Raw genomic sequence first — 26,659 nt, forward strand, 5'->3', positions numbered from 1 at the left:
CATGACTATGAACTGGGAGGAAACAGAAGCCATCCAGATGATAAAAGATAAAAGGACACGATAGTGCCGAAACGTCCAAGATGGGATGGACTGAAGAACGTGTACGTCACCCTTTTATTTCTCACGGTGCTGTGCCTTGTATTTACTTTTTCAAACACTGAATGCGTAATGTCAGATACTGTACTTTGTGGTTTGTACCTACTGACGCTAATTTGACTGAATGATACATAAAATTCTATACTTACAATAACTATGTTACATCTAATACTGATATGAAAATTATTATAGCCGCCACATACTAAGCTGTTGCTATGGCCCAGGCATTATACCACGCATTAGGGTTGGCGACGCCACAGCAAAAGGTAAAATATCATATCAATATTAGGTAGGCAGATGTGACACTAAGTATGAGGGGATAAGTAATAACAATATTAGATTTAAACAGAGCCCACCAGAGTACTTTAGTAGATATGGTTTTTCCAGTAAAGATCTGTAAAGTTATTTTAGGAGAAAGAGAGACCACTTTTACCAAAGAAAATAAAATCAAACATGTATGGTCAAAAAAATTATTGACGCAGCAAGAGTGGCCTGCAGAAAAAGAAGGCAAGAGCGACGACACGAGGTCGACCTTTAAGCTCTCTCCTGTGATGCCGACCACGCCCGTGCCCCTCTCGGCACTCCCAGGTCTGCCCAGGTGTCCGCCTCTGTCGAGGGGTGTACCAGCAGACGGCCCATGTGCCTGGACAACTGAAAAGTTATCTAGGGTCTAGTGTCAAGATATCTGACTGTGATTGTGTGGGACTCCGCTTATCACAACCTCTCACGACCTGCTGACTATCGCAAAAACTGTACTAATAACAATCCACAGTCAGAAAATGGAGGAGAGGGGTGAGGAGGAGGAGGAGGAGGAGGAGGAGGGGGAGAAAGAACGAACACAACAATAAAAGCAGTTGAGAAGAGAATAGAGGGAGACTGAAGTGAAGGGAGAGAAAATGACTCATCTCCAGTTCTGGGATGAACTATAATTTCTGACTTTACCAAGTCCTGCATATGACTTGTTAATAATGCCTGACAATGGATTTTCCTTACTTAACAAATAAAGACTTATTATGACAAAATATAGATTTCTAGCAAAGTTGTGAGGGTAAGATTTTAGCTAAATGCACAGAGATGGCAGAGTTGATCACCGACATGTTTAATATTCTAATGTGTTACACTAAGATTAGCTAAAGGAAAATGAACAAAAACATCTATCAAACTCCTAGGGGCTCTTAGCTTAATCATAAGATAGACATGTCTAGAGCAAACTAACTCATTCAAATCACCTTATATTCCTAATGATTTCAAATATATGCTGTAATATAGGCTACCTGATCCTGGGGATTCTTTAACAGGAACATTAGTAAGCTTGCTCTGCCATCTTTATTAACAATATCTGAAATGTGTGCTCACAAACTCACTTTTACATTATCATGGAGGAAGATTAAATTCAATTCAACAAATATTTGTAGAGTGCCTATTACGTGCAAGATGCTTGCGAGAAAATAAAGACTCTGTACTTAAGGCAATAATTTAAAAACTTTCTGGAAAAAAGGCCAACATGGAAAGCTAAATCATAAGGTATATATAAATGAAATGTTCTCAAATTTGCTAGTGAAACTCAACAGCAAATGCAAAATACATACATATACACACACTTACTTAAAAAGCTAGTAAGACATATATCTGACATTTTCGTTCTAAGTACTAAGCCTATTATAACTTTATATTTTCTGTATGGGAAAAAAATACAGATTTAGCCATTTCAAATACTAAATAAAGAACTTGATTTGAAATATTACAGAAATGCAATAGGAAAAAATTATTGGATTGCTCGCTCATCACTAAAAGTGGACCTGTGGCAATCACATTAAAAGTAGCAGGTAAAACTGTCTCAAGTGAAAACCCAAGGCAAATGACAGAATGACAATCATGAGATTATTCCTTATTCAAGCATGGGTAGTTTTTTAGCACATACACACACATACACACACACCATAAACAGCAGCCCCCAGCAACAACAAAAAATAACTTACAATTTGCAGAGGAGAAAATGTTAATGCATCTTGTCATAACATTTATCATTATTATGTATTTGAACATATGCAAGGTTAAATCACATCTGCTGAAATACCTGATAGATCTTTTCCCTAAAACCAATGTTATAATGATATTCTAAGTGTATTTCATTTTATCCAATGCCTTAGAGAAATTCAAAACATTGGCAACAATTTACTCTTGCACCATTTACATCAATAGTCCCGATTTTAAAGCTTACTTATTTCTAAATCGTTTTTTAACATTATAGCTTTTGAGACTATTTTTAAAACTACCTAGTAAAATAATGTATTATTTTTCCAGAAAGAGCATTAAGTCTGATCTGTAACTATAACATCAAATGGTTCAGATTTCTACCTAAACACGGAGTTGATTTATGTCAAAGAGCGTTAAACATCAGCTGATTTTGATGCTAAAGTGTAAAGCAAAAGAGTGGTTGATTTTTTAAAAATCTAAATCTGCTCTGAAACCAAAGATCAAGGATACTAAGACTAGGAAATATTACATACCTAACACACACATGCACATACACACATGCTTCTAAAATCAATACTGAATCCTAAAATAGACTACAAAAAAAAATGTATTTGACAAATATTAATACATTTTACAAAATAATTATGTAGGTGTCATATTTATAATGCATGGTTTAAATAACTATTAATTTGCAAATATGACACAAAGAGCTGTTTTAATCCCTAAGAATATTTTGGTAGGAAAAATCAATAAAAAACAATTTTACTCTTTATGGGTAGGATACTTTACTGAATAAAGATCTTTATAAGAACTTCTGAAATGCTGATGCATAATGTTAAATGCAAAAGGTTCAATGAATAAAAGCACTCTGACGTCTTAATGTACTATTAAAATATTCTAAAATTAGCTAAGAGAAAATCTCACCATCTACTATTAAAAATATGATTTTAATGTTAATGATTTTAAGTACTAGGGAAAAGGAAGAAAAAGAAGGAGGGAAGAAGATTAAAAGAGCGGGGAGAGCGTAGAGGGACACAAAAACCGCCAATAGAATGTGTGAGAATGAAATGGATATTTGGCGCCCTCTGCTGTTGTGTTGCTGTTACTCAACACCAATGGTTAGATGAATACAAAGAGGTCTTTCTCAGATAATCTATTTAATTTGGAATTAGATAACTTACTTATCTTAAGTACTTAATTTTGGATAGGATGAGATTTTATAATTAGGCATGAATGACAATATGCTCATTAGGATTGATGTTATTTCGCTTTATGTATTTTCATTAAAAGTATATTAATAAGGATAAAAAAAGAGTTAACCTATGGAGAGGTTTTAAGGTTTGATACTATAATACATTTCACATGACATAAATGAAATATAAATTATAAGTATTAAGTATAAATACTTAGATTATGTCTTTTATAAAGAGTCTTCTAAAGCTATTTCTACAGGCCATGACTTAATAATAATGTCTGAATAATAATATCCAAATGGTATTAATATTTTAAGAGATTAGAAGATTAATATATTAGGTTTCCACACAGGAGCACAAAAGAGATTGGCTTGCAGCTCTTCCCAAAGGGCCAAGTTACCTAAGTAATGAGACCAAGAGCCCTGGGGGCTAGGGCATCCCCACTCCTCCATTAGACAGACCTTTATATGAATCAGGTAACTTGCCTAGCATCAATTCTTCTCTCTTCCAAAGAAAGAAAAGAAGACCTACTTCAGGGAGATGTAAACAGCTAACAGATAACACAAGCAGTAATCCTTTCTCTGGTAAAACAGAGATAATAAAACCCAGCTCATTTCATCTCATGAATGCATTAAAGACACAAGAGAAAATAGTTTAAACCAACTAAAGGGATGAACTAAAAAACAAAACAAAAAAAAAGCGCTCCTATTATAACATATGCTCCTGGGCATGCCAAAACCCTTTACACGCTGTGAATGAATGGAAATGAGGTGAGACCCTCAGAAGCCAACTTAGGAAGAAAAAGGGTAAGACAAATAATGACAAAATGAAAAGGAGAAAATTGCTCTAATCTACCCTGGGTCACTGTCAAGAAATCGCTAATTTCAGAAATACTCACACTCGAGTAACCTGTTTTTGACCCTCGTTTCCCATCTGCCAGCTCCGGCCCACTCCTCACTATGCCCATTCACCATCCCCTCCACATCTGCCCATACTGTTCCCTTTGCCCGGGACGTTCTTCCCCACTTTTCTCCCTAACGTCAAGCACTTATGCAAGTGGCTCTTCAGAAAAGCCTTCCCAACAACTCTTCGGGTCAGTTCGTCTCCTTCGGGCACCCTCTCGCTTAGTTCACACCTAAGCAGCAGAAAGCTCCCCACGCGAACCGAAGGCTCGTCTCCCACGTCAGAGCAGGAACTCCCCACGGCCAGGGCATGCAGGCTGCGGGTGTGACTGATACACTCTCTGACTGTTCCACCTTGGGGCCTAGCTTACAGTGTGCCCTCAGTATGTGCTGAACGAATGAACGAATCGATCAAGAGTATTAAACTAGCACGTGTTGAATATCTATTGTGATAAATGTTTTCAAACACGTCATTCATTACCTCTACTTTAAAGCTAAAAAACAAATGGAAGCTAAGAAGGAAGTCATTTGGTCCCGCGAGGTCACATAGGAGGAAGTCAGGGTCCTCCTGGATCTGCCTGACACTTAATTCTCTAGATATTAAGAAATTCTCAGCATTAGTTCTGCAGAGATTGTCAAAGTGGGTGGTGGGGAGATGAGGGACCCTCAAAGGTTGAGTCATCCACAGCGATTCAATGAGCACTGGTGCTGGTCCCTGGGAAGAACGAGGAATACAGGATGGCCCTTCGAGAAACTTTTAGTATGACAGAGAGCCATGGTTCTCAGCCAGGGCCGACCTTTACCCCCAGCCCCAAAGGACATCTGGCAAGGTCTGGAGACATCTTTGTTAGTCACGACTGGGAGGGAGCACTAATGACATCTAGTGGGTAGAGGCCTGGGATGCTACCAACATGCTACAATGCACAGGACAGCCACAAGAACAAAGAATTATCCAGCCCAAAATACCAACAGTGCTGAAGTTAAGAAATCCTGATACAGAGAAATAGATACATAAACAAAGTTATCTCCTTGCTTCCACATATCGGTACAGGAGGATAAGTACCGGCACAGAAACGTAAACCAGTGCCAGAAAGTCAGAGAAGATACAACTGACTCTACGAGGCTTGGTGGCATTACCTGAAAAATCAGGGAGCCTTTGCAGAGACAGTGGTCACAGAACTCAGCACATGAGATGAGTGGGAGTCAGCTGGGTAAAGTGGGGAAGACAAGGGCACTCCTGGCCCAGCAAACAGCAAGTGCTGCATTTACTGGAATATAGATGAAGCAGACTGAGAAAGCAAGACACATAACACTGTGAAAAACTAAAATCCTGATTTATGCTGATAAATCCCCTCCTCTTGTCTTTGCCTTTTTTTTTCCTACCTCTTCCTTTACGCCCATCCACTCCCAAGAAAATATCGCTTTCATCAAGACTGACTGATGTTAGGTGTGATTGTGGTTGAGGTGTGGCTGTGATTAAGAAAAAAAAGATGTCTTTATACAAACCAAAGAGAGAGAGAGATGTGTGGGACACACTGACGAAAGGTCTCTGGACACACTCTGCCTGTCCCAGGCTACCGAGAGCACTGTACAGAATTCTAGCCAAACCACTGCAAACCAAACATATTTCCTAGCCTCGGACAATGCAATAAACTGCCTCTGAGATGACTGACTGATTAATATATTTCCATCCAAGGTTAATTGTAGGGCCTGCAATACCATGTCACATAAATCATCTTATGAGTTTCATATTTGAAAATTTTTTAAGCCTCAAAATCATTGTCACTGGCTCATAGCCTTGTTTGCCATCCATCATTCACCGTCCATATAGATCAGTGATTTTCAGCTCATGGTCTGCAGCCCTGGATGGGCAAGGGGCTTCTTATGGACATAAATAAAAGTATTCATAGTCGGAGAGCAAATGCCAATGTTAAATACAGGGTTGTTTCATAATAAAAGCTGCGTTACCAAGGTTACATGTGCTAATTATGTCACAGGTGCTATTTCTGTATTTTGCTACTTATAATTTTAAGTTAGCACATGCCTACAGTTTTCTTGACTTTCAGTATTCTATTTAGATGTCACACTATCATGAAATGCAAAATAATGCTACAAATATTCTACTGCAAATGAACATATGAATTTCCAATAAAAGGAATGTTTCGTTATCAGTGCATCATAAGGGCTGGTTTTCAATTGCTGCTATTCTCGCTTTTAAATTAGAAATTTCCACTAGTTTCATCATTTAGTTTGGGGATTTTTATTTGCATCGACAATATTTTCAACTCTTATTTTCTAAAAGGAACAATAAGGCATGTATGAGTCCTACCGTTAAATCATATTCTCAATCCCTGCTCCCAAACCAGCCTGCGCTTGTGTCACAGTGTCCTCTGCCCCGTGGAAAGCAGGAAATACTGGGACGGTGGGCTGCAGGGCCTTTTGCACCACCGAAGACTTAGGGCCATAGTCGCCGTCACAACTCCTCGGCTGTCTCCAATACAGTCAACTTCAGTGCCACGGTGCCCAAGCCATGCACACCGGACGCCGTCCTCATCTCAGAAATCTTGGAAGTTAAAGTCTCAAAACTGACCGCGACCTTCTACAGTTCCGGATCGTCCACCATACTCGCTCATCGACCTTTTAGAGCCATGATTCCCAAACTGCTGCCCATCGGAATCGCCTGGGGAGCTCTTAAAAACTCCCAATACGCGGGCTGCGCCCATTCCAATTAAATCAGAAAGCCCGTGAGTGGAAGCCAGGCACCAGTCGTTTTTAAAGATCCTCGGGTGATTTCAATTTCCAGCAGTTTGGAAACCACAATCAAACAGACATTCAGTCCCTGGATCCCACGATTTTTTCAAAGACTATCAGTTTCATACCTCTTCCCGTTCCTTCCCTAACGAGTCAGGAACCCATGGTCGATCCTATCAATCTGTTCCAAGTACCTTTAGTGCCTTTTGACCTCTGAATTACAAAACTGCAATTCTGGAACAGTGAAACAATTTACCTTTTATTTTTTTCCTATTCTGTTTTCTATGGCTAATTACAGTCTGCTGCGCTTGTAAATTCACAGCCAATCCCTTTCCTTGTGCTTGGTCAGCTGCCCCGCGCATCCCGCAGCCTCGACCACTCTCATGAGTCCCCTCTCTCGCTCACGCGCTTGCTCCCGCCCTCCGCACTGACCATCTGACCTCTAACGTCTCAGAGAAATGTGAAGACTTTAGAAATGTTCTCTCTACAATTCCCATCCATTCCCCACAATAACATATACCCACCTCGACAGCCTGTCTTCTTTCTCTTTATTTTCAGAAAATAAAATTTTCCTTTTCCAGGTCAAAGCCAACTGCCTTCCCTTTGCCTTTGAAACCTGCCACTTTCTCAACCCCTAGCTTCGTCACTTATCTCCTCCCTATCCAGATCTTGAGCCTCCCTCTCTCTGCTGGTTCTTTATTCTTAATCCACAAGTTCTCTCTCACCTGTCTCCAAAACTTCATTTCCTTCCAGCTATTCTTTCTCCTTCTCTTCTCATACGAACTTTTCAGAAGTATTCTACATTTGCTATTTGTATTTCCGCACTTCCCATTCACTCCCTCACCCACCACAATTTAGCTCCTGCCTGCCCCCAAGGTCCTGGGAAAACTGTTCTGAAAAAGGATACTAATTACATCATTGACAAACACCTTTCATTCCCCCTAATACTCAACATCTATGCATTTGACACAAGTGATGACTCTCTACCCTTCTTGACACTCCCAGTTCCTTCATTGCTCATCATCACATTCTCCTGGCTCTCCTCAAACTCCTCATACCAGTCCTCAGAATTGTTCCTTCTTCTTCTCCCTAAGGCTGGTATCCCAAGAATCCATCTCAGCCCATTTGCTATCTCTGAACCACCTCATCCACTGCCATGGTTTGAAGTACTGGGTGTCCACTGGAGATTCCTCGATCTGTGTATCCATCACCACGCAAACTTCCCTCCCTCATGATATACAAAGCAACTCATTATCCTCCACAAAACCTGTTCCTACCTCAGATGGTGGGAAGAGCTAGTCACCCAGTCCCAGGAGTCAACCTTCCTAACCAGATGTACCTAATTCACCGCTAAGTCCAGCTGAATATCACTCATAAACAATTCTTGAATTTAAAATCTTCTCTATATTCCCTTGAGTCTGTTGTACATACTGGCTTTCACGGAAAATTCTTGTTGAGGGAAAGGTTCTAAGGTTAATGTTTTTAAAGATTGAAAGCCACTGAGATAAAAGATCAAGTTTAAGCACCCTCACATGGTACACATGAACTAGCCTCTTTGCCCACCACTCCCTGTCTCTTCCCAGCTGCTACTCCAGCAATACTGGACACCATGGTATTTTCCATGTCCTTCTTTGCTCTGCCACCCACTCCTCCCAGAACACACTGCAACCCATCTCCACCATCACCTGACTATATTCTACTCATTCTTTAATGTCTCCTCCTCCAAGAAGCCAGTTCTGATCGCCTCAGGCTAGGCCAGGTTTCTGCAATACATTCTGCATTTCTCAGCCATCTCACTTACTGCATTGCATTGTGTTGTATTTATTTGTTATATTTTCTGAGGGTAAATATCATGTCTTATTCATTTTGGCTCTCCAGGGTCTAACACAGTTCCTAGTAGTCAATAAATGTTTACTGAACTAGACTGATTCAATTATTTTCTAACAGAGGCTATAAAAGTCAAGAAGTTTGAAAATCTTTTATGTGATCTAATAAAGAGCATATTTTTCAAGCACATTAGAATGGAAGAAATTATTTCTTACCCAAAGTACTAACGTATTACTATTTAGCCACAGATCTTTATACTCCTATCAAATTTGTTTCACAATACCTTCACATTCCCAAATAAGAGTTAAAGCATCATACACGAGGGCTAGACAGATCTGGCTGCTGAGAAGGTCTTGGGTTAAGTCTGTCCAGTGCTCCCATTCTCTCAGCAGTCCGCCATTTGATTTATCGTGTGCGATGGCGAAAGAAATTTCTCCTTTGCTGTATCTCACATACACTGCACGACAATCTAAATTTCTCGTCGGGTAGTGTGGTGTGTTACTGTATTTCCAAAGGAAAACAAAACTTTTCTGAATTTAAAACCATCTTAGAACAAGACCGCTTTTTCTTGGTTCAGAATTATATTTAATATAGAATATGAATTCCATTTATAAATCCATTAAACACCTATTATGATCAAGGCGTTGGACCAATAAGGCATTAGAGCCATGGGGTTTGTTAAGTTTCAGGAAGAGGGGTTCCCTTGTGTACGTCATTATTTGATGTAATGATGTACATTATTACATCAAATACTCTATGTAGGTTGTGAGTGCGGTAAATCACGATCATGTCTAACTCAAGGATCCTTAAAAAGAGAAGAGAACCAAAAACCTTGTAATCACCAAAAAAATTAGTAAATATGAATTAAGTAAGTAGTTAGTTTGAGAGTTTAATTTTATTCCTTATTGGAATAATCAGTATTGTATTCACAGTAAACTGAAACTCATTTCACTCAAACTGGAGAAAGAGTTGACAGAAAGTTACTAAGTTGGAAATGTTCAAAGCATTTGCCTCAACTCTTATGAAATACCCACACATGATGCGTATGTGCGTGCACACAACAGGAGCACGTGCACTCACAACCTACATAGAGTATGCTTTCCTATGTGTGGGAGGGTATTCTGGAAGTAAGGCAGATATGAAAAAGGATAAGGGAACAACAGAATTAGGACATAACTATTCTAAAGGAATGAGAACCATTTTTACAGAGATGGGAATGAATGACTAATTTATTCGTCATTAATGGGAGGGAGGCGGGAGAAAGGCCAGAGTGACTTCATGAACTGCCTTGTATTTACTTGTGTTTATGATAACAAAAACTAATGTAATAATGTATGTTCAGAAATTGATCACATTACCTCACTTATATACCTGTGCCTAATCGATTACTTTAAATCTTTTAATTTACATTTATGGTTTCAAAAAAACTTTTAAAGATTGGTCCTTAAGGAATCTCTTTACTGAAAGCCTCTCATTAAATTCTAAATTTTCATTCTAGAGACAATAGAGAGGGAAGTAGTGGCAAAAAACAAAAAAGTCACTGATTGCTCACTGGACAATTTAGGTCACTCTCACTAACCACTATGTCACGGGACTGTGGGGTAAAGGCAGCAGGTGGGGTAATAAAATGAAGAGCATTCCAACCCAGACTGACAGACTCCAGGCAATCTGTCACCTGCCACTAGGTTAAAGGTCTTTTCACATGAACAGAAAGTGCATGTCCTTTAAATTCAAACCCACACTGGTATCTTATCAGTGTGATCCAAAAAGAGAAAAAATATATATTCACAGATGTGCTTCATCTAGTTCAAATAATACAAAATTAATAAAAAATGAACGCTTAATACTACTTCTCCTTAACTAATTCATTTCACTGAATTTTACACTTAACATTAAGAATATAGAGACTTAAAGGAATTCTAGGAAGATTATGGCAGCAATGGCAGCAGTTACTGGATTTTTCCAAATCCCCACATAAAAAGAGACAGAGCAACTAGAGAGCATAGCCAAACTCCTTGAGAACATTTCCAACAAAACCAGGTGACAAAGTACGTCCACAAATTCCAAAATTCCAGCTGATGGGAAAACCTAGTATCAGGTATCTCCGTACGAAGCAAAAAGGAAGTAGTGAAGTATCTGACAGATCTAACAGGAAAACCCCAAAATAACTAACTGATATTTATCAGAAAAAAAAGGGTCAATCTGAAAACAGCAGCTGAACCTGGGAGGGGTTTTACTCCCCTCAATGGCGAGCGACCACAAGGGCCCACAGTAAAAAGGTCAGAAGGGGCTGGCACAAAGAAGTTCCAGTGCATTTGCAACACTGATGCATCGTGGCTCTCTTCTAGAAAAAGCTTCCTCCAATAAGGAGAAACTGCTAAAAATGTAATCGAAATTGACAGGTAATTCCAAAAAAACAGGAAGAAGAACAGTACCAGGAAATACTAGAAAGCAAGCCGCCATATTTTTGCACCACATGGAACAACAGAAGAGAAAGCTCTGTTAAGTTAAAAAAGCTATCTGAATTAATCATTCAAAAAGTCCAGGAAAAATCATTTTATAGTGAGCAACAAAAAGTATCAAGGTCAAATTCTAACTGAAAAGCGAGTCAGAGCAAGAAAAAAAACAGACATGCTCAAAGGCAGTTCAAAATGATGTACTATTTCAAAACAAGCTAAAGAACATTTTTTAAATGATACTCAACATAAAAGAACAACATAAATGAGAATTAGAAAAATAGTAGTGAAATGACTGAACTCAAGCACGAATTAGAAATAAAAGAAAACATCATTTTAGCAATGAAGCCTAAACTGAAAGAAACTCGAGTGAAAAAACACAAGCAAAAATGCCTTCAAAGATGCAGAAGGTGGAGAGAAGAAAATTTTTTAAATCAAAAAGAAATGAAGACTTTTTCCCTTTGTAGGAAGCAAGCTTTTGGTTGGCACACCCAAAAAAGTCTGGAGTGGGAAGAAAATTGTTCACATAAAGGGGTGACTGAGCAAATAAATAATCACAATGAAAATATTAGGAGTGAGGTTTCCCACAATTACAGTTACACCAGGAGGGGAGGCTAGAACACGTACTGCGGTGTTTGGTTAGAATTGGCGGTAACGTTGTTAACTCATGATATTTAATATATTTAGGAAGATAAACACTTGAGGATGTATGTGTTTGTGTGTATGTACATAAACATACATATATTATCAAGCTCTGTCTACTAGAGGGCCTGGTCGTAACGTCATCCCAGGGACAATGAGTACATGCAGCATCCAGATGTGGTTTCTAATTATTATCCTCCATTGAAGGGAATCACCTGTCACAAAGACGGGCACTCAATAAAAGTTTATAAATGTCACAGACATTTATTTTTTTGTTTTCTTAAGACTGGACAGCTTAGCTAAGGCTTCCTAACTTTATTAAAGACTAGACAATTAATAAAATTTTATCACAATAACCATTTAAGACAAGCAAAAACTGAATTTATACATACTTAGAAATACAACAGAAATATACAATCAACATATTCATATTTTCTATTAAAATTCATTAAAGTAGAATGTTAAGCAAGTTTAATTGATTCTTCAAAGGTCATACATATCATAAGAATTTTTCTAAGGCCAAAAAGAGTTTCTCAGACAAGGCCCAGTATTCTGTATGTAACGTCATTTGGCTTGTCTCTGTCTGTATCTTACAATGCCCTTTTCACAACGAATCATAAAGTCAATTCGATCAGTATAAAATTTTTTTACAGAGTGAATTTTGCAAGCAAAAAACACAGAGCATGTTCTCAGTAGGTTATGTTTGACTTCTAAATTCCTTTTTCTCACCTAGTTACACAGAATACAAAGCTACTGACCTTTGCAAATACAGCCCATTCATATTTTCAGGTTTTGACTAATTAGGCAACAGAAAGAGAAATGTAAGGTAAAAGATAAATCATCCTGGTCATTTTCAATTGCTTCAACCTGGTGATTTTTCAATATAAATAGGGTGACTCTGATTGCTGCAACAATGCCCAAGATGTAAAGGTGCCGAATAGAAAATTACTCACACTTGTCCTAAGAAATTAACGTCATGGCAGTAAGAGCTTCATAGCTTCACTAGTAAAACTCCATTGAACCCCATTGGCCCAAGTCATCCCCTAAGATCTCCTTATTAAGAACCAATGTCTGTGGCAAACTTCTTCCATACTCTCTACCTCTACTTCATCCCTTACTTATTCCTAGCTCATCACACCCTGAGTTCTGACCCAACTAACTCAACCAAAGCAGCTCTCTTAATGATCACCAATGACTTTCTCAGTTACTAACTCCAAACACTCTTCGGTCTTCCTCAAGTCTTAATGTTATTTCACTTCTCCGATTAACTGTTGGCTTTTGCTTCCTTTACAAAGATTTATTTTCAATTATATGTATGTGATCTAGACCAATGGAAGTTACTTGCCAATGTCACCCACAGGCAGCAAGTTACAGAGATGTACACAGATATGCCTTTCATGAGAACTTGGGCTCTTAACCACTCCTTTGCACTGCATTGTAAAAATGAAGCACAGGCTATTCCCTGGGGGAACTGTACCCACAACCTTGATATTAATAATGCCTTCTTCTGATGCAGGGGTCAGCAAACCATGACCCAGGAGCCAAATCCAGCCCAAACTTTATTTTTGTAAATAAAGTTTTATTGGAAGCCAGTCACACACATCCGTTTACATGTTGTCTATGCTTTCACACTGTAATGGCAGAGTTGAATCACTGTGACACAGGCTGTATAGTCCACGATCCCTACACTTTCACTATCTGGCCTTTTACAGAAAAAGTTTGCTAAAGTCTTTTAGGTTCATCATTTGCAAATCTGAGGACGATAATAACTAACTCATTTATTTGCAGTGAGAATTACGGAAGACTGCATATCTGGAATAATCTAATGATAGCTGGCATCCCAGAATGTGAACTGCAGTCTAATTCGAGCTCTGTACTCCAGTATTTATTTAATGGGGGGAAAAATCTCATCCCTACTCTATCTCACCATCACGTTACTTCTTTCTTGGAGGCACGCACCCCACCCCCAGCACCACAGAGAAGAGGCACACGTCTCCTGTTACGATCAGCTGCAAAGCCTATTCCAGGAGCTGTTCATTGCTCTCAATGGCTCTACCATTTTCCCTTCAACAAGGCTTGGATCTCAGAACTCATCTCATATGTCTCCACTCTACTCTAGCTCATTTGTGAAGTCTTATTTATTCAACCTACACAACAGCTTACAAGCCATCCCTTGTCTGTTTTTCCACTGCTGAATCCTATTCCTGTCCCCATTACTTCTCACTATATCATCCCAGTAGAATCGCAATTCATTTCCCACATAAATTTTTATAAGCATCCTGCACACAAATGTCAGACCTGGCAAAACAGTTCTTAAACAAAAACCTCCTTTTAAGAGTATTGAATATTGTGTTGCTACCCACTGAGTTAAGTCCTCGACTTTGCATTCAAGTGGATCACATGATATAACTCCAACCTACACCTCCAAATTAACTTCACACTAAATTTCTTGGGTACTTACTATGCTTTACATACGACATTAAACACTGGAAATAAAAAGATGAGAAACTCACATTCTGTCCTCAAAAAGCTCAAAATCCAGTAAGGAAAAAAGAAATACCCCATACTAAGAGAAATGTTTTAGGAAAGCTCTGAACATGAAGGTATAAACACAAAAAGAATGCAAGAGCTAATTATGCCTCAGAGGACAGAGAGGATAAGGCTTCACTATCCTCAGAGAAGAGAGGGATTGAAGAAGCACGCGTGGAGAGGAAGAAAAATAGGATATAAGACATAAGATCTCTACCGTTTCTCCACCTTTTTTCTCCAAAGCAGTGGTTTTAAACCAGAGGCAATTTGCACCTCCTTCCAAGATGGGGGGGCATTTGGCAATGTCTGAAAACATTTTTGACTGTCGCAATTGGGGAGGAGGGGTGCTACTAGCATGTAGAGGGAAAATGCTTCTCAGCATTCTACAATACGCAGGACAGCTCCCCACAACAAAGAACTGTCCAGCCCCAGATGCCAACAGAGTGCTGAGATTGAGCAACCCTGGTCCAGAACCACGAGGAACAGAAGTAAAAGAGAGGATATATTTGAGGTAACTCCAGGATGTGTTGGAACGCTGACAAGACAGAGATGGCGAAGAAAGAGAAGGAGTTATGCCTGGACAACCTTGCTCACCAGAACCAAAGAAGAGAAAGCAAAACCGAATAGAGGGGGCAAAAGATATTAATACATGCTCTACGTCTCATACTCATGAACTGGGACAAATCCGATTGTCAAGTCAAGATAATCAACTGTGAGGGACTGGAGAAGAGACGGGTAAAGAGGCTGAGTCAGAAGCTAGCAACACTTTCTGTTATGCGTCACCCAATTCAACGCATATTTATGACACAGCTGCTACTGGATGTCATGGGGAAAACACGGAGATAAATAAGCCATAATCCCTGCCTGCAAGAAGACTAAATTTCAGTGGGGAGAATTAGGTAAGTACATAAGTTATTATAATAAAAGGGAAAATAAAACACACGTCCTAAGAGAAATACACAGGGGCTCGAATTCGCACTTCTTGTAAAGATTCAATGCAGTAATAAAGGATAATTCTACTTAATATCCTCTTGATCCTCTAGTGAAAGAAAAAACATTATAGGACAGCAAATCCCCCATCTTTGTTTGGAAAGCTGTGTATGGCATAAAAAAACATAATTAGCACTATAAAATAGCTGTTACTTCTAAATAGCCTAATTGCTAACACTATCTCAAAAGGACAAAGCACAATACTGCTGCAGAGTATTCCCATAGAGACTTTACTTTCTATTGAGACCCATGAAAAAAATTAGTTCCAATATCCTAGAGTAAGCCCTGCACTGAGAGGTTCTCATTATCATTATTATTATTTTTAACTTTGGGTGGATTTTATTTCTCCTAAGGTTAGAAAACCATCTAGAGGACAGCTCTTTCAAAATTCCCCTCAGAAGGAGCCTCACATTCAACGTGAGAAAATAGAGAAATCCCTAATGGTGCGGCCAACATACATTTTTCATAAAGTGATTATCCTCCTGCAGCCTCAGCTTCCTCAGCCTTTCCCCCCTTCTGTAATTGTTTTCCTTGTAGGCCAGGCAACAATTACCACTGCTACAAGCCTGAGGAGGTTCACGAGCAATATATTTTACAATACATAAGTGTAGTGTCTCTGATATCTGGTGCTTTTATCACTAATTGCACTATAAAATGTGCTATTAAAACAGGGACAAACAAGATTATAAAAATCACATAATGGACCATGACCACTTACAAAAGCCATTCATAAATGTTAGCATACCACTTATTTTTCTTATTTTCCAGTTAAATAATTATTTTTCCAAATTTTTATTTCTAGAGGATACCGACAATAACAACGAAAGAATATTTTTGGAAATTACATAATATACATGCTTGCCCTTGAACATATGGTTTTATAGATCTGCTCAAAATTAAAATTACATAAAAAGTCAGATAACGTGTGCTATGAACACTGAATTCCTAAGGACGTATACGTGATCTCGAAACTGCACAGTTATGGCAAATGCATTTAGGCTGTGATTTCTATTCAAACTTTACAGCATGGGACTGAAAGCATGAAAAAAGCACAGAAGGATTTCACAATTCTAATCTATGAAACATACAGTATAACAAAGCCAATAAAACATTTATATCTTCGGAAAAAAACAGAATGCTCAAATATTACTGCCAATTACTGCAGGGCATGGGTCATTGGAGCTGCTTATAGTATTTCTTATGTCATCAGCACTCGCTAATTCATGGGCAGGTTTTCATGTTTGTAGATGAGCATTTCAATCTCTTCACTATTTATTCATATGTTAAACCATTTTAAAAATAGGAATCAGAGATAAGAGAGAAGAAAAATAAAAGTATTTATGTTAGCTATTAACAATTTTAATGAATACTTAGATAGAACTAGAAATTTTAAGTAGTGACTCTGATGAACCATTGGGATCGTCTCTCTGTTTCATTTATCCATTGCCGGAGACAAACTAATTCTAATAATACCATGAACACAAATACCACAAACCAAATAGTGGCTAGAACCTACAAAACTAAAGACAAGTAAGCAATTAATGAATTAAAATTATTTGTTCTTCTTTTAGTAGGATACTCTTCTGTTAACTGAAGAATTAACTCCTGTCTTCATTTTAAGTGCCAGTAAGGAATGTGTGACTGAACTTGGGTCTCAAAGAAAAATGCCAGCACTTATGCAACTCCAGGATACAGTCTCAAATATCTTCTTCGATCCTTATAAAGGCCTTACTTTACTAAAATCAGAACCTGCTTTTAAAACAACTGATAAGCCACAATTACAAACATCTTAATTGTATACCTAAATTATTATATTTTCTCCTGGAGATATTAGCTAATGCTCAATTTTTCAATAGGAGACTGTCAGAAAGTCAGAAAGACAGACTACATAAAAAACATTTCCTCTAATTTCAAAAACTGAAGTCACTTATTCAGTAGAATCATTTCCAAATATTTTTAATGCTAATAATAATTTACTTTTTCGAAATACCAAATACTTGAAATTGCTCTAAAACTATGTTGGCTAAACCTAAATAAAAATCAGAAGCTTATTTTTCACCAGTGTCTTCTCCCAAAAATATTCCCTAAGACATGCCAAAGCTATATTATCAAATAAAGTAAAATGAAGACAACACACATGAGATTATATACACAACTTACTTTGTCAGATGCCTCAGAAGCCAAGAGGTTAGTTGCAAGGGTCTGTAGCTTATGATGGGCCATATTTTTAAGAGCAGCAAGACTACGTCTTGTCATAGCTTGTTTTAGATTGACTGCTGGATGACTAAGTGAATCCACTGCGGCAGGAACTGCTTCATCACAAGCATTTAGTATCTCTACTGCTGTTATTCCCATCACACAACGATCCAATGCACCTGGAAGACATATATTCACAAATATCACATGCACTATAAAATTTCAAATCGTTTTTTAAAAAAAGAAAATACAGGGACATTTTTTTAATGTAGAAATGTTTTAACAGTTTCTCGTACTTCCTCTAATAATATTCCATGTACTATTACTTTAATCATTTCCTCTCTCATAAGGCTCCTACCACAACTTCCAACAAAGAGCCAAGATTTTAACGACTTACCCTTGAGGCTTTTCCACTTTCTCTCTACTTCCAAGATTGTCTCCTTGATCACTCCACACCACTACTCAATTACGAATATCAATTTCTAGTCTTTTAAGTCCTCTAAATCGTGTATCAATCTTAAGCAAAAAAAACACAACAACTAATTTTTGCTATTTTTCCAGTTCTTTCTATCTAATTTCTGAAGCCTTTCTTTCTCTAGGAAACGTCCACAAAACAGAAAAAAAAAGTAATTTCTCACTCTATCTCCAAATTTATTGACTCTTATTCTTAACACCAAATCAAATGTTTTCCCGTGTGTTTGTGAAAATAACTACTACTTCAACTTGGAGCTACTTCGAAGCTTCTTCATTTGGCCATCTATGCATTTCTTGTCTCAGGGTGCAAACTGCTTCCTATAGAACAAAAGCCTTTCTGTACGCTTTGATTTGTACAGTACCTATGACGACATCAGGCAGAGAAGGGTCTCATTGTGAAGATCTGTATATAACTTTTTGAAGATTGGAATAATGACAATAAAATGATAAAGGAGTTTATTTTGATTCACCAGGAATTCTTCCAGAGTCGTTCAAAAAGAGGACAAGTCAATTTTGAAAAATAACCATAGAGAACATCAGAAACTTAAATGGCAACAAAGGTTGTGCCCAAACAACCAAACACATATTTTCTTCCCGATGGTTATATGCATTGCCTCCTTAGAGACTTTAACTTCTGACTCACTGTCCTCTTTCCAACAGTACTCCTGGAAAAATTCTTGGCAATTTCAGTATTAACATAAATCAGTGTTTCACTAATCAATTCATTGAGTGTTGACCAACATATTTTAGAAAGCAAAGAAAAAGAAAAAATTATTACCCGAAACTTCTTGTGTATGTGTGAAAAGAAGATTGTACATACTCTAATGGGATTTAAAAGTTCGAAAGGTTTGAAAATCATTGGCACATATGATTCTCCATGTATTTTGATCTCTTGATTCTTTGAGCCCCTCTACTCCAATAAGCTAAGTCCTTTGCTTAACTACAGCCAATGGTCACAATCTAATCTTCTCAGTATCGATAACTGAAATCCCAACATGACCCCAATTTCAAATATTCCACTCTCTGACATCAACTCTCATTCTTCATTTCTCTTGTTCCTACTCTAATAATTCATTTTTTCACCACTGACTTCAACAATTCATTAATCTGTCACCCTTACACTATCCCTCACTTAGCCCTTATCCTCATGTCCCTACCTACTAAATTAAAATTCCATTGTCCATCCTCGTAATCACAGCTTTGTCTTCACTTCACTTCTGTATACTAGCCAAGCAAACTCCAATCCTGGTTGAATCCAACTTTCCACCTACTCTGAACCTGTACAATGAAGACAGACATGAAAGACAAACATGTTGACAGAGCCACTTGAAATTCATGACCATTGATCTCAAGAGGGCCCTTAGTAGTGGCCACATTTCCACAGACCTTTCATATTCCTATTCTCCTAGTTAATTATTCCATATCTTTTCTTTCCACCAATCTCCAATACTCTATTTCCTACCCTTATCTAGGTAAAAATTTTTGTTTCCTATTTCATTTAGAAAGAAGCAATTAGAAAAGAAGTTCCACAAGCTCCCATTACCATATTCCCACTCACATTTCCCTATAATTATGAATAAACTATCCAGGCTCCTAACACACTAGTAGCTTAAATCCCATCCCTCTCTTGTCTACACAAGGGCATCGTTTCAGCAATTCTCCCCTTTCTCTTCATTAATTTTCCCTACCTACTAGATCATTCCCATCAGCATATAAATATGCAATTATTTCACCTGTTAAAAAGACACAACACAGTTGACATAATCTCTGTCTCACTGGTATCTCCTTTTTCATACATATTCCCCAAAGAGTTGTCTATATCTGCTCTCCCATTTTCCTTTGAGTTGTCTATATCTGCTCTCCCATTTTCCTTTGAATCAGATATCATCCCCAAACATGCAGAGAACCTACTGTCTCCATGTTGTTAAATCTAATAGTTCTCTGTCCTCATTTTACTATCATTTACTATCAGCAGCACTTGGATTTCCTCTCTACTCCTTGAAACACTTTTTTCACTTGGCTTCCAGGCAACCACACTCTTCATTTTCTTATTTTCCCTGGCAGTTCCATCTCAGTCTCCTTGGCTTGTTTCTCTACGTCACAGAAATACATCTAAACCCTGGAGTGCCCCAATCATTCATTACCTATCTACGTTCCCTTAGTGACGCATCCAAGTGTCATGGTCTTAAATATCTTCTAAATGCTAAGAATTCCCATATTTACATCACTCACTCTGACACCTCACCTGGAACTCCTGACTTATATATACAATTTACTGATCAACATCTCTACTTGAACGTCTAATATTCAACAATATCAAAAATTAAATTCTTGATTTCCCCCAAACCTACTCTTGCTATCATTTTATCAGTCTCTCAGAATGAATTCTATCCTTTGACTTGTTCATGATTAAAACCTTGGGATTCATCTTTGACCTATCTCATTCTCTTATGCCCCTCATCCAACTATCAGCAAATCCTTTTGGCTCTACCTTCAAAATATACCCAGAATTCAACCACTTCTCACCAGCTCCATTGCAACTACTCTGGTCTAATATCCACCATCTTTTGTTGCCTAGAGGAAATAGCATACAAGCTAATCTCCACCCTTGAACCACCTTCAGGCTATACTCAAACCAGCAGCCAGAGCAACCTTATTAAAACTTAAAGCTCTTCAATGGTTTTCTATATCATTCAGAGTAAAAGCCAAAGGCTTATAAGACCTTCCAGGATCTGGTCCCCAATTACGTTTTTCACTTTACATGCTATCACTCTCCCCTAGATTACTCCACTCCAGCCACACTAACGTTACTGGTGACCACAAACATGAATTGTATACTGCCACCTTTAGTCCTTCACACCTATTGTTCATTCTGCCCAGAAAGTCATCCTCCTGGATAACGTGGGTTTCATCACTTCCTTCAATATCTCCATTCATTCCTTTACCCTAATGTTACCTTCTCTATGAGTTGCTCTCTAGCTATCTTATCAAAGATTTCAACATTTCCGCCCTAAAACCATTCATTATCACCCTTTCTGCTTTATTTTCCCCATAGCACTAATCACAAATGAATATAATACATATATTTAAAGTTTTTGTTTGCTGTTTTTGACCTGCCATTCCCCACCCAGAATGTAAACTACATAAGAGCTAGAAAATTTTAGGTGTTTCATTCCCTGCTGTATCCCTGGCATTCAATAACTATCTGTGGATTAAAAGGAGACAGAGTTAACAGCGTTAAAATACAAAGTTCTGACAAATGTATAAGGAAAAATAGCCAACAGATAATGTTCAAAGGATATGAACAATTACGAAAAATACAAATGGGTAGTAATCATATGAAAAGACATCAAACTCACTAATAAAGAAATCCAAATTGAAGCAATGATAAAATATCATTTAGGTCTTACCGTGACAGATACTCAGCATTCTTAAGGGTATGAGGAAAATGATAAAATACTTTTGGTATGAGTAAAAATTAGCAGCAATTTTCTTGACAAATTCCATTCAATTTAAAATTCGCATTTTCTTTAACATAGGAATCCTAAGATTTATATTAAACATGCCATATACAAATATAAATTTATATATATACTATCAATAACTATATGTATCAGTGAGTATATGCTTCTATGTCTGTGTATGTGTGAAAATATAAATATATGCACATACACATATTTGTTGATTATCTTACCTGTAAATTTTTAAACTTGAAAAAAGTAAATATATATCATTAGTAGACAGGTTCAATAAATTATGATATGTTCTCTAAAAGGAATACTATGAAGTTGTTATAAAAACAACAACAACAAAATGAAGCTTAATTTTATGTGTCAACTTAACTGGGCCACATTGCCTAAATATTTGGTCAAAAATTATTCTGAATGTTTCTGTGAAGGTGTTTTAGATTAGATTGTATTTAAATTGGTGAACTTTGAGTAAAGCAAATTACCCTCCATACTGTGGATGGGCCTCAACCAATCAGCTGAAGGCCTAAAAGACCTCCTCCAAGTAAGACACTGAATAGAAACTACATAAAATAAAACACAAAGAAAAATAATTTTAAAATGAAAAGACAATCCCTGAGCTGTGGGTAATTTCGAGTAGCCTAATGAACATATAAGTGAAGTTTCCAGAGAGAGGAAAGAGGAAGAAAGATTGAAAACATATTTGAGTAAATAATGGCCAACAATTTACAAATTTGTTGAAAAGTAGATATACACAGATCCAAGAAGTACAACAAACCCTAAGCACAAGAAACACAAAACTATAATCAAATTGCTCAAAACCAATAATAAAGAGAAAAGTTTTGAAATAGATAAAAATGGACATAGCACATAGAAAAGACTAAAGATAAGGGTGACAGCAAATTTCTCACTGGAAATAAGGCAAAAAGAAGACCATAGAATATTAAAAAAAAAAAAAGTCAACCTAGAATTATATACCCAGAGAAAAAAACTTAAAAATTAAAGTGAAATAGTTTTTCGAACATCTAGAAGCTTAAAGAATTCAGAATTCATCACTCATAGACCTGCACTATAAAAAAAATATTAAATATTCGACAACAGAAAATCATTCCAGATGAAAATCTGGTTCTACACAAAACAATGAAGAGCAACAGAAATGGTAACTACATGGGTAAATATGTAATATTTTGTTTTTATTTTATTCAAATTTCCTTAATAGATAGACTGTTTAAACAAATATGCAAATTAAAAAAAATAATGTTCCAAATGAATAAAAGCCATGAGCAACCATACAGATGATACAAAAGACCAGAAGTGGTAGGAAGTGACCCAATTATTCTTGACTAGAATTAATTACACAAAGGGTTCGTGGTGAAGGTAGTAAACACAGTCATATTTCCACTCTAACAACCTTCAAATTTCCATAGCGAATCATCCGAAGGGTAAAAAACTGATTATCCTTGGTTTTACCAGGATTTTAGAAAAGTACCCTTTTTTTATGTTTTTGGTTATCCATGCTTTACATACATTTTTCAATAGACAAAAATATACATTAATGCATGATTCTCTGCTATATGTTTAAAAAATGAACAAACACATATTCATGAAGTAAATGCAAAAACAGAAATATTTTCAAAAACCTGGAGGGGCAGAGAATACATTTTAAAAAGACAGCAGAAAACTGACTAAATAAACTGACAAGACTTCATACACTAATTTTTAATAATCTCTGGCAAGCACTCTTGGTGTCTGCATTTGTACAGATGGGCAGATGAGAATGCTAGTGAGGCTTCATAATGGTTAGCTAAAAAGAACACCTTGCAACATCAGTCAATACTTAAAGCATACTACTGTTTCTCAAATAGACAGGATTCTGACATTGTCAAAGGCCTGTGGGAAAGATAATGCACGCTTACTGGGAACATCAAATGTGAAGAATGAGAGTGCTGATCATGAAGCATATAAACAGCTCCAAGTAGCAGCAGTCACCACTAGGTCAGTGGCCTACCTTCAGCTAAGTTCCTAAGTGAGAGTCAAGAGTTTCACCTAGCCACATCTTGCTGTTAGTTGTTTGACTAATTTTCTAAGTATACAGAAATGTGAAAGAAGAATAATTTCCATGGCTTCTATATCACTATTAATTGCTATTGCATATAATAAAGATGACACAATAAAAGAAAAGATTCTGGACCTCTATCTCACTAATCAAATTTTATATTACAAGCTTCAAACTCATTTCATTAGCAAATATTGAAGATAAAACTATCCATTTGAGAAAAGCGAGTACAGTTCAACAGCAAATAGAATATTATACAATATGCATGAGTAGCCTTAGTGTAATATGGCTTCATTTGTAAAAACGCATTCCCAAAACACTACAGAGGGATAAAGTATCTCCTCAGAGTTTAAATATATTTTATACATCAAACCTTGGCTGAACCTGATTTATTTAGCTTCATTTTTTACTTATTTAATAAATAAATAAATTTAATAAATAAATGACGTCAATACCTTCAGGATGTGCCTTACTGACTCCCCAGTGACCTTTATATCACTAGCTAAGGCCTGAATAGCAAGAAGGAAAAAAGAATGAATAATTGCCATTGTGGCTGAAATCCAAAATAAAGTCTGCTTCTCTATTCTTATTTCAATTTAAGATTGTCATATGGATTGACTATGTACCAGAAATCCTCCTGAAGGTCCAAATTCTAAATTTTCAATATTATATATTGTTTAACCTAAAATGGGCTTAATTATACTGAATTAGTTGTAAGAATAACAGCCTCCAGTATACCTACAGTTAGGGGCTATTTGTCATTTCCTTCCAGAGAAATTACTGAAAAAGTAACTTTTCTTTCAGCAAGGTCTCATTTGTAAAGAATATAAAATTTAAAGTACCTGATATATTCAAGTATCATTATTTAAGTACATATCTAAAAAAATGCAGAAAAATTATACTGTCTTCCTTTACCATACTTATTTCATTTTTAGAAGTCCTAGACAAGTTTATCATACCTTTATATTAAAGACTGACAACTGTTTATTATAGTATTTTAAAATAGTGTTTTATGAATGTTATTATTGCTATAAGAACTTTCTTTAGTACTAATTCCAAAAGAAAATATTTCCAAATATATATAAGGTCATAATCCCAAGTTCAACAAAGTAACAAGTTAAGCAGCTTGTTTCTTTAATAAACACAAAGGCATGTACACACACACAGAAACTTACAGGTACACAAACATACACATATACACACTTACATTATATGCCTACTACACACCAGGTAAACGGTTATCTCATTTTATTCTTCCAGCAACATTATAAAATAGGAATTATTACTATCTTCATTTTACAGATAAAATCGAGGGACAAAAGTCCAGTGACTTGCTGTAGATTACAGAGGTCAATCAAAATTCAGACCAAGTGTTTTGACTACAGAGCACAAGATAAAATAAACTCTGTATAGTTAGTTTGTGAGGTGACCCAAACCAACAAACACAAAATTGTGCTGTGCAGCAGATAGTATATAATAAAAAGGACACAAAGTAAGATCTTTATGTACATAAACATGCATAGGTAGTATGACAGCAATTCTGGTTTTAAAAGTGCACAGAAATAAAAGTAGGTCGAAATATGCCAAAATGTTGACATGTACCACTGAGCAATGCAGTTTGGGGTCATCTTTTCTAATACTTTTGTGCTTTTACAACCTGACAAAAGGTATGAATCTCTTATATAATCAGACAAGAAAAAGAAAAAAGATAAATGTAAAAGCAAAGAAGTCTGATATTCTCCAAGAATGCTTCACCTTGTCAAACAAGACTACCTCTGTACTTACCAGTTAAAACAAGGACTCTAAAAGAAAAGATTGCTGAAGAGCATGGCTACTTATTCCATACAAACTTAGAACTCTTACTGCACCACAGTGTAGGCAGAAATATGTAGATAGTCTGATTTCAAAAAGGACTATTTAAAACAAACAGAAAAAATTTTAAAATGAAGAAAGGGAAAAACATTTAGTAGAAATATTATATAGTACAAGCAGGAATGTAAAGAAAGGTTTTAATCATTGGTACATAATTACTTAAGATAGGAAAAGTCGAATAAAATATGTTTTTAAAGGCCTAAATTAATAAAAACATTTAGGTAGGTACATAGTTCCAAGATTTCCCAGGGAAAACTGTTAGATTCTGTGTTTAACATTACAAATCACTGCCTATACTTTACGCTAAGCATTATTTGTTCTATATTATGTCCTATACATAAAATTTCTGAAACTTGAAATTTTAAGTGTTCTCTCTAAAACTTAAAACTTTCGTTTTAATCACCTCCTACAATTAACAGCCCCATACCACTTTTTTGCTGTTAAAATAAGAGGATTTTATCTTTTCACGCTGTTTCTGAATTTGAGACAAAAATGTTTTCTTCATCTTGCTTATATTTACCTCATGAATTGTAAAGGAATCACTGATTTTTTGGTCTGTTATCTGTATGTCTGTACTAATATGTATATTTTCTTTAATTACATTCCTTTGAAGATTGGCCAACTACAAGTATTTAACATAACGTGACAAAGGGACATTTAAGCTTTTCTTTGGTGATAATGAGAACACTTAGAAAAAGCAGTGATCAAAAATAAAAGTAGCAACCTTATTATATCTGGATTTTTTCCTCAAATAAAAAATTTTTAATTTCTAGGAAATGAAACGTACCCATTTGATTTTTTAGTCTATTTCAACACTTGTTCTTACCAGTATCCATTTGCCAGACGTACACAGAGCCATCTGCACAGCCCACTACTAGGTAATCATCAGAAGGCCTCCACTTGATCACTTGAATTGGGAAAAGATGACGAGATGCCAGCATAATGCATTTTTTCTCTCGCAAACTGAGGAGTCCTACTGAGTGGTCACTGGCTACAGAGCAGACGCAGTGCTGTACCCTTGCCTGAAAAGAACAATAAACCTTAATTATATTTAAACTAAAATCAGAATAGAATGGATCCTATTCTCAATAACTTAAACCAAAATTAATTCTATATTCACCACTCCTGAAAACCAACCATAATATTAGGTTGTGTTGAAAAACTTGTTCCTTTATATTGTACATAAAACATCCAGTTCAATCATTAACCGCCCCCTCCCCGACCCGCCACA

General features: G+C 36.6%; 1 protein-coding gene across 4 annotated transcripts in view; it reads right to left on the bottom strand.

The window, feature by feature from the left end:
- WDR7 (WD repeat domain 7) overlaps positions 1-26,659 on the bottom strand; it is a 278,744-nt gene that overhangs the window by 201,126 nt on the left and 50,959 nt on the right. For all 4 annotated transcript variants that reach the window (XM_039840991.1, XM_039840990.1, XM_039840984.1 and 1 more), the window contains exons 14-15: positions 26,255-26,450; positions 17,524-17,738 (exon numbers count right to left, since the gene is read on the bottom strand). In XM_039840991.1, the coding sequence (XP_039696925.1) occupies positions 17,524-17,738; positions 26,255-26,450 (411 nt within the window). The remainder of the gene's footprint in view (positions 1-17,523; positions 17,739-26,254; positions 26,451-26,659) is intronic.

Source organism: Pteropus medius, unplaced genomic scaffold, assembly GCF_902729225.1.
Source record: "Pteropus medius unplaced genomic scaffold, Ma_sr-lr_union100, whole genome shotgun sequence".
Classification (NCBI taxonomy): Eukaryota; Metazoa; Chordata; class Mammalia; order Chiroptera; family Pteropodidae; genus Pteropus; species Pteropus medius.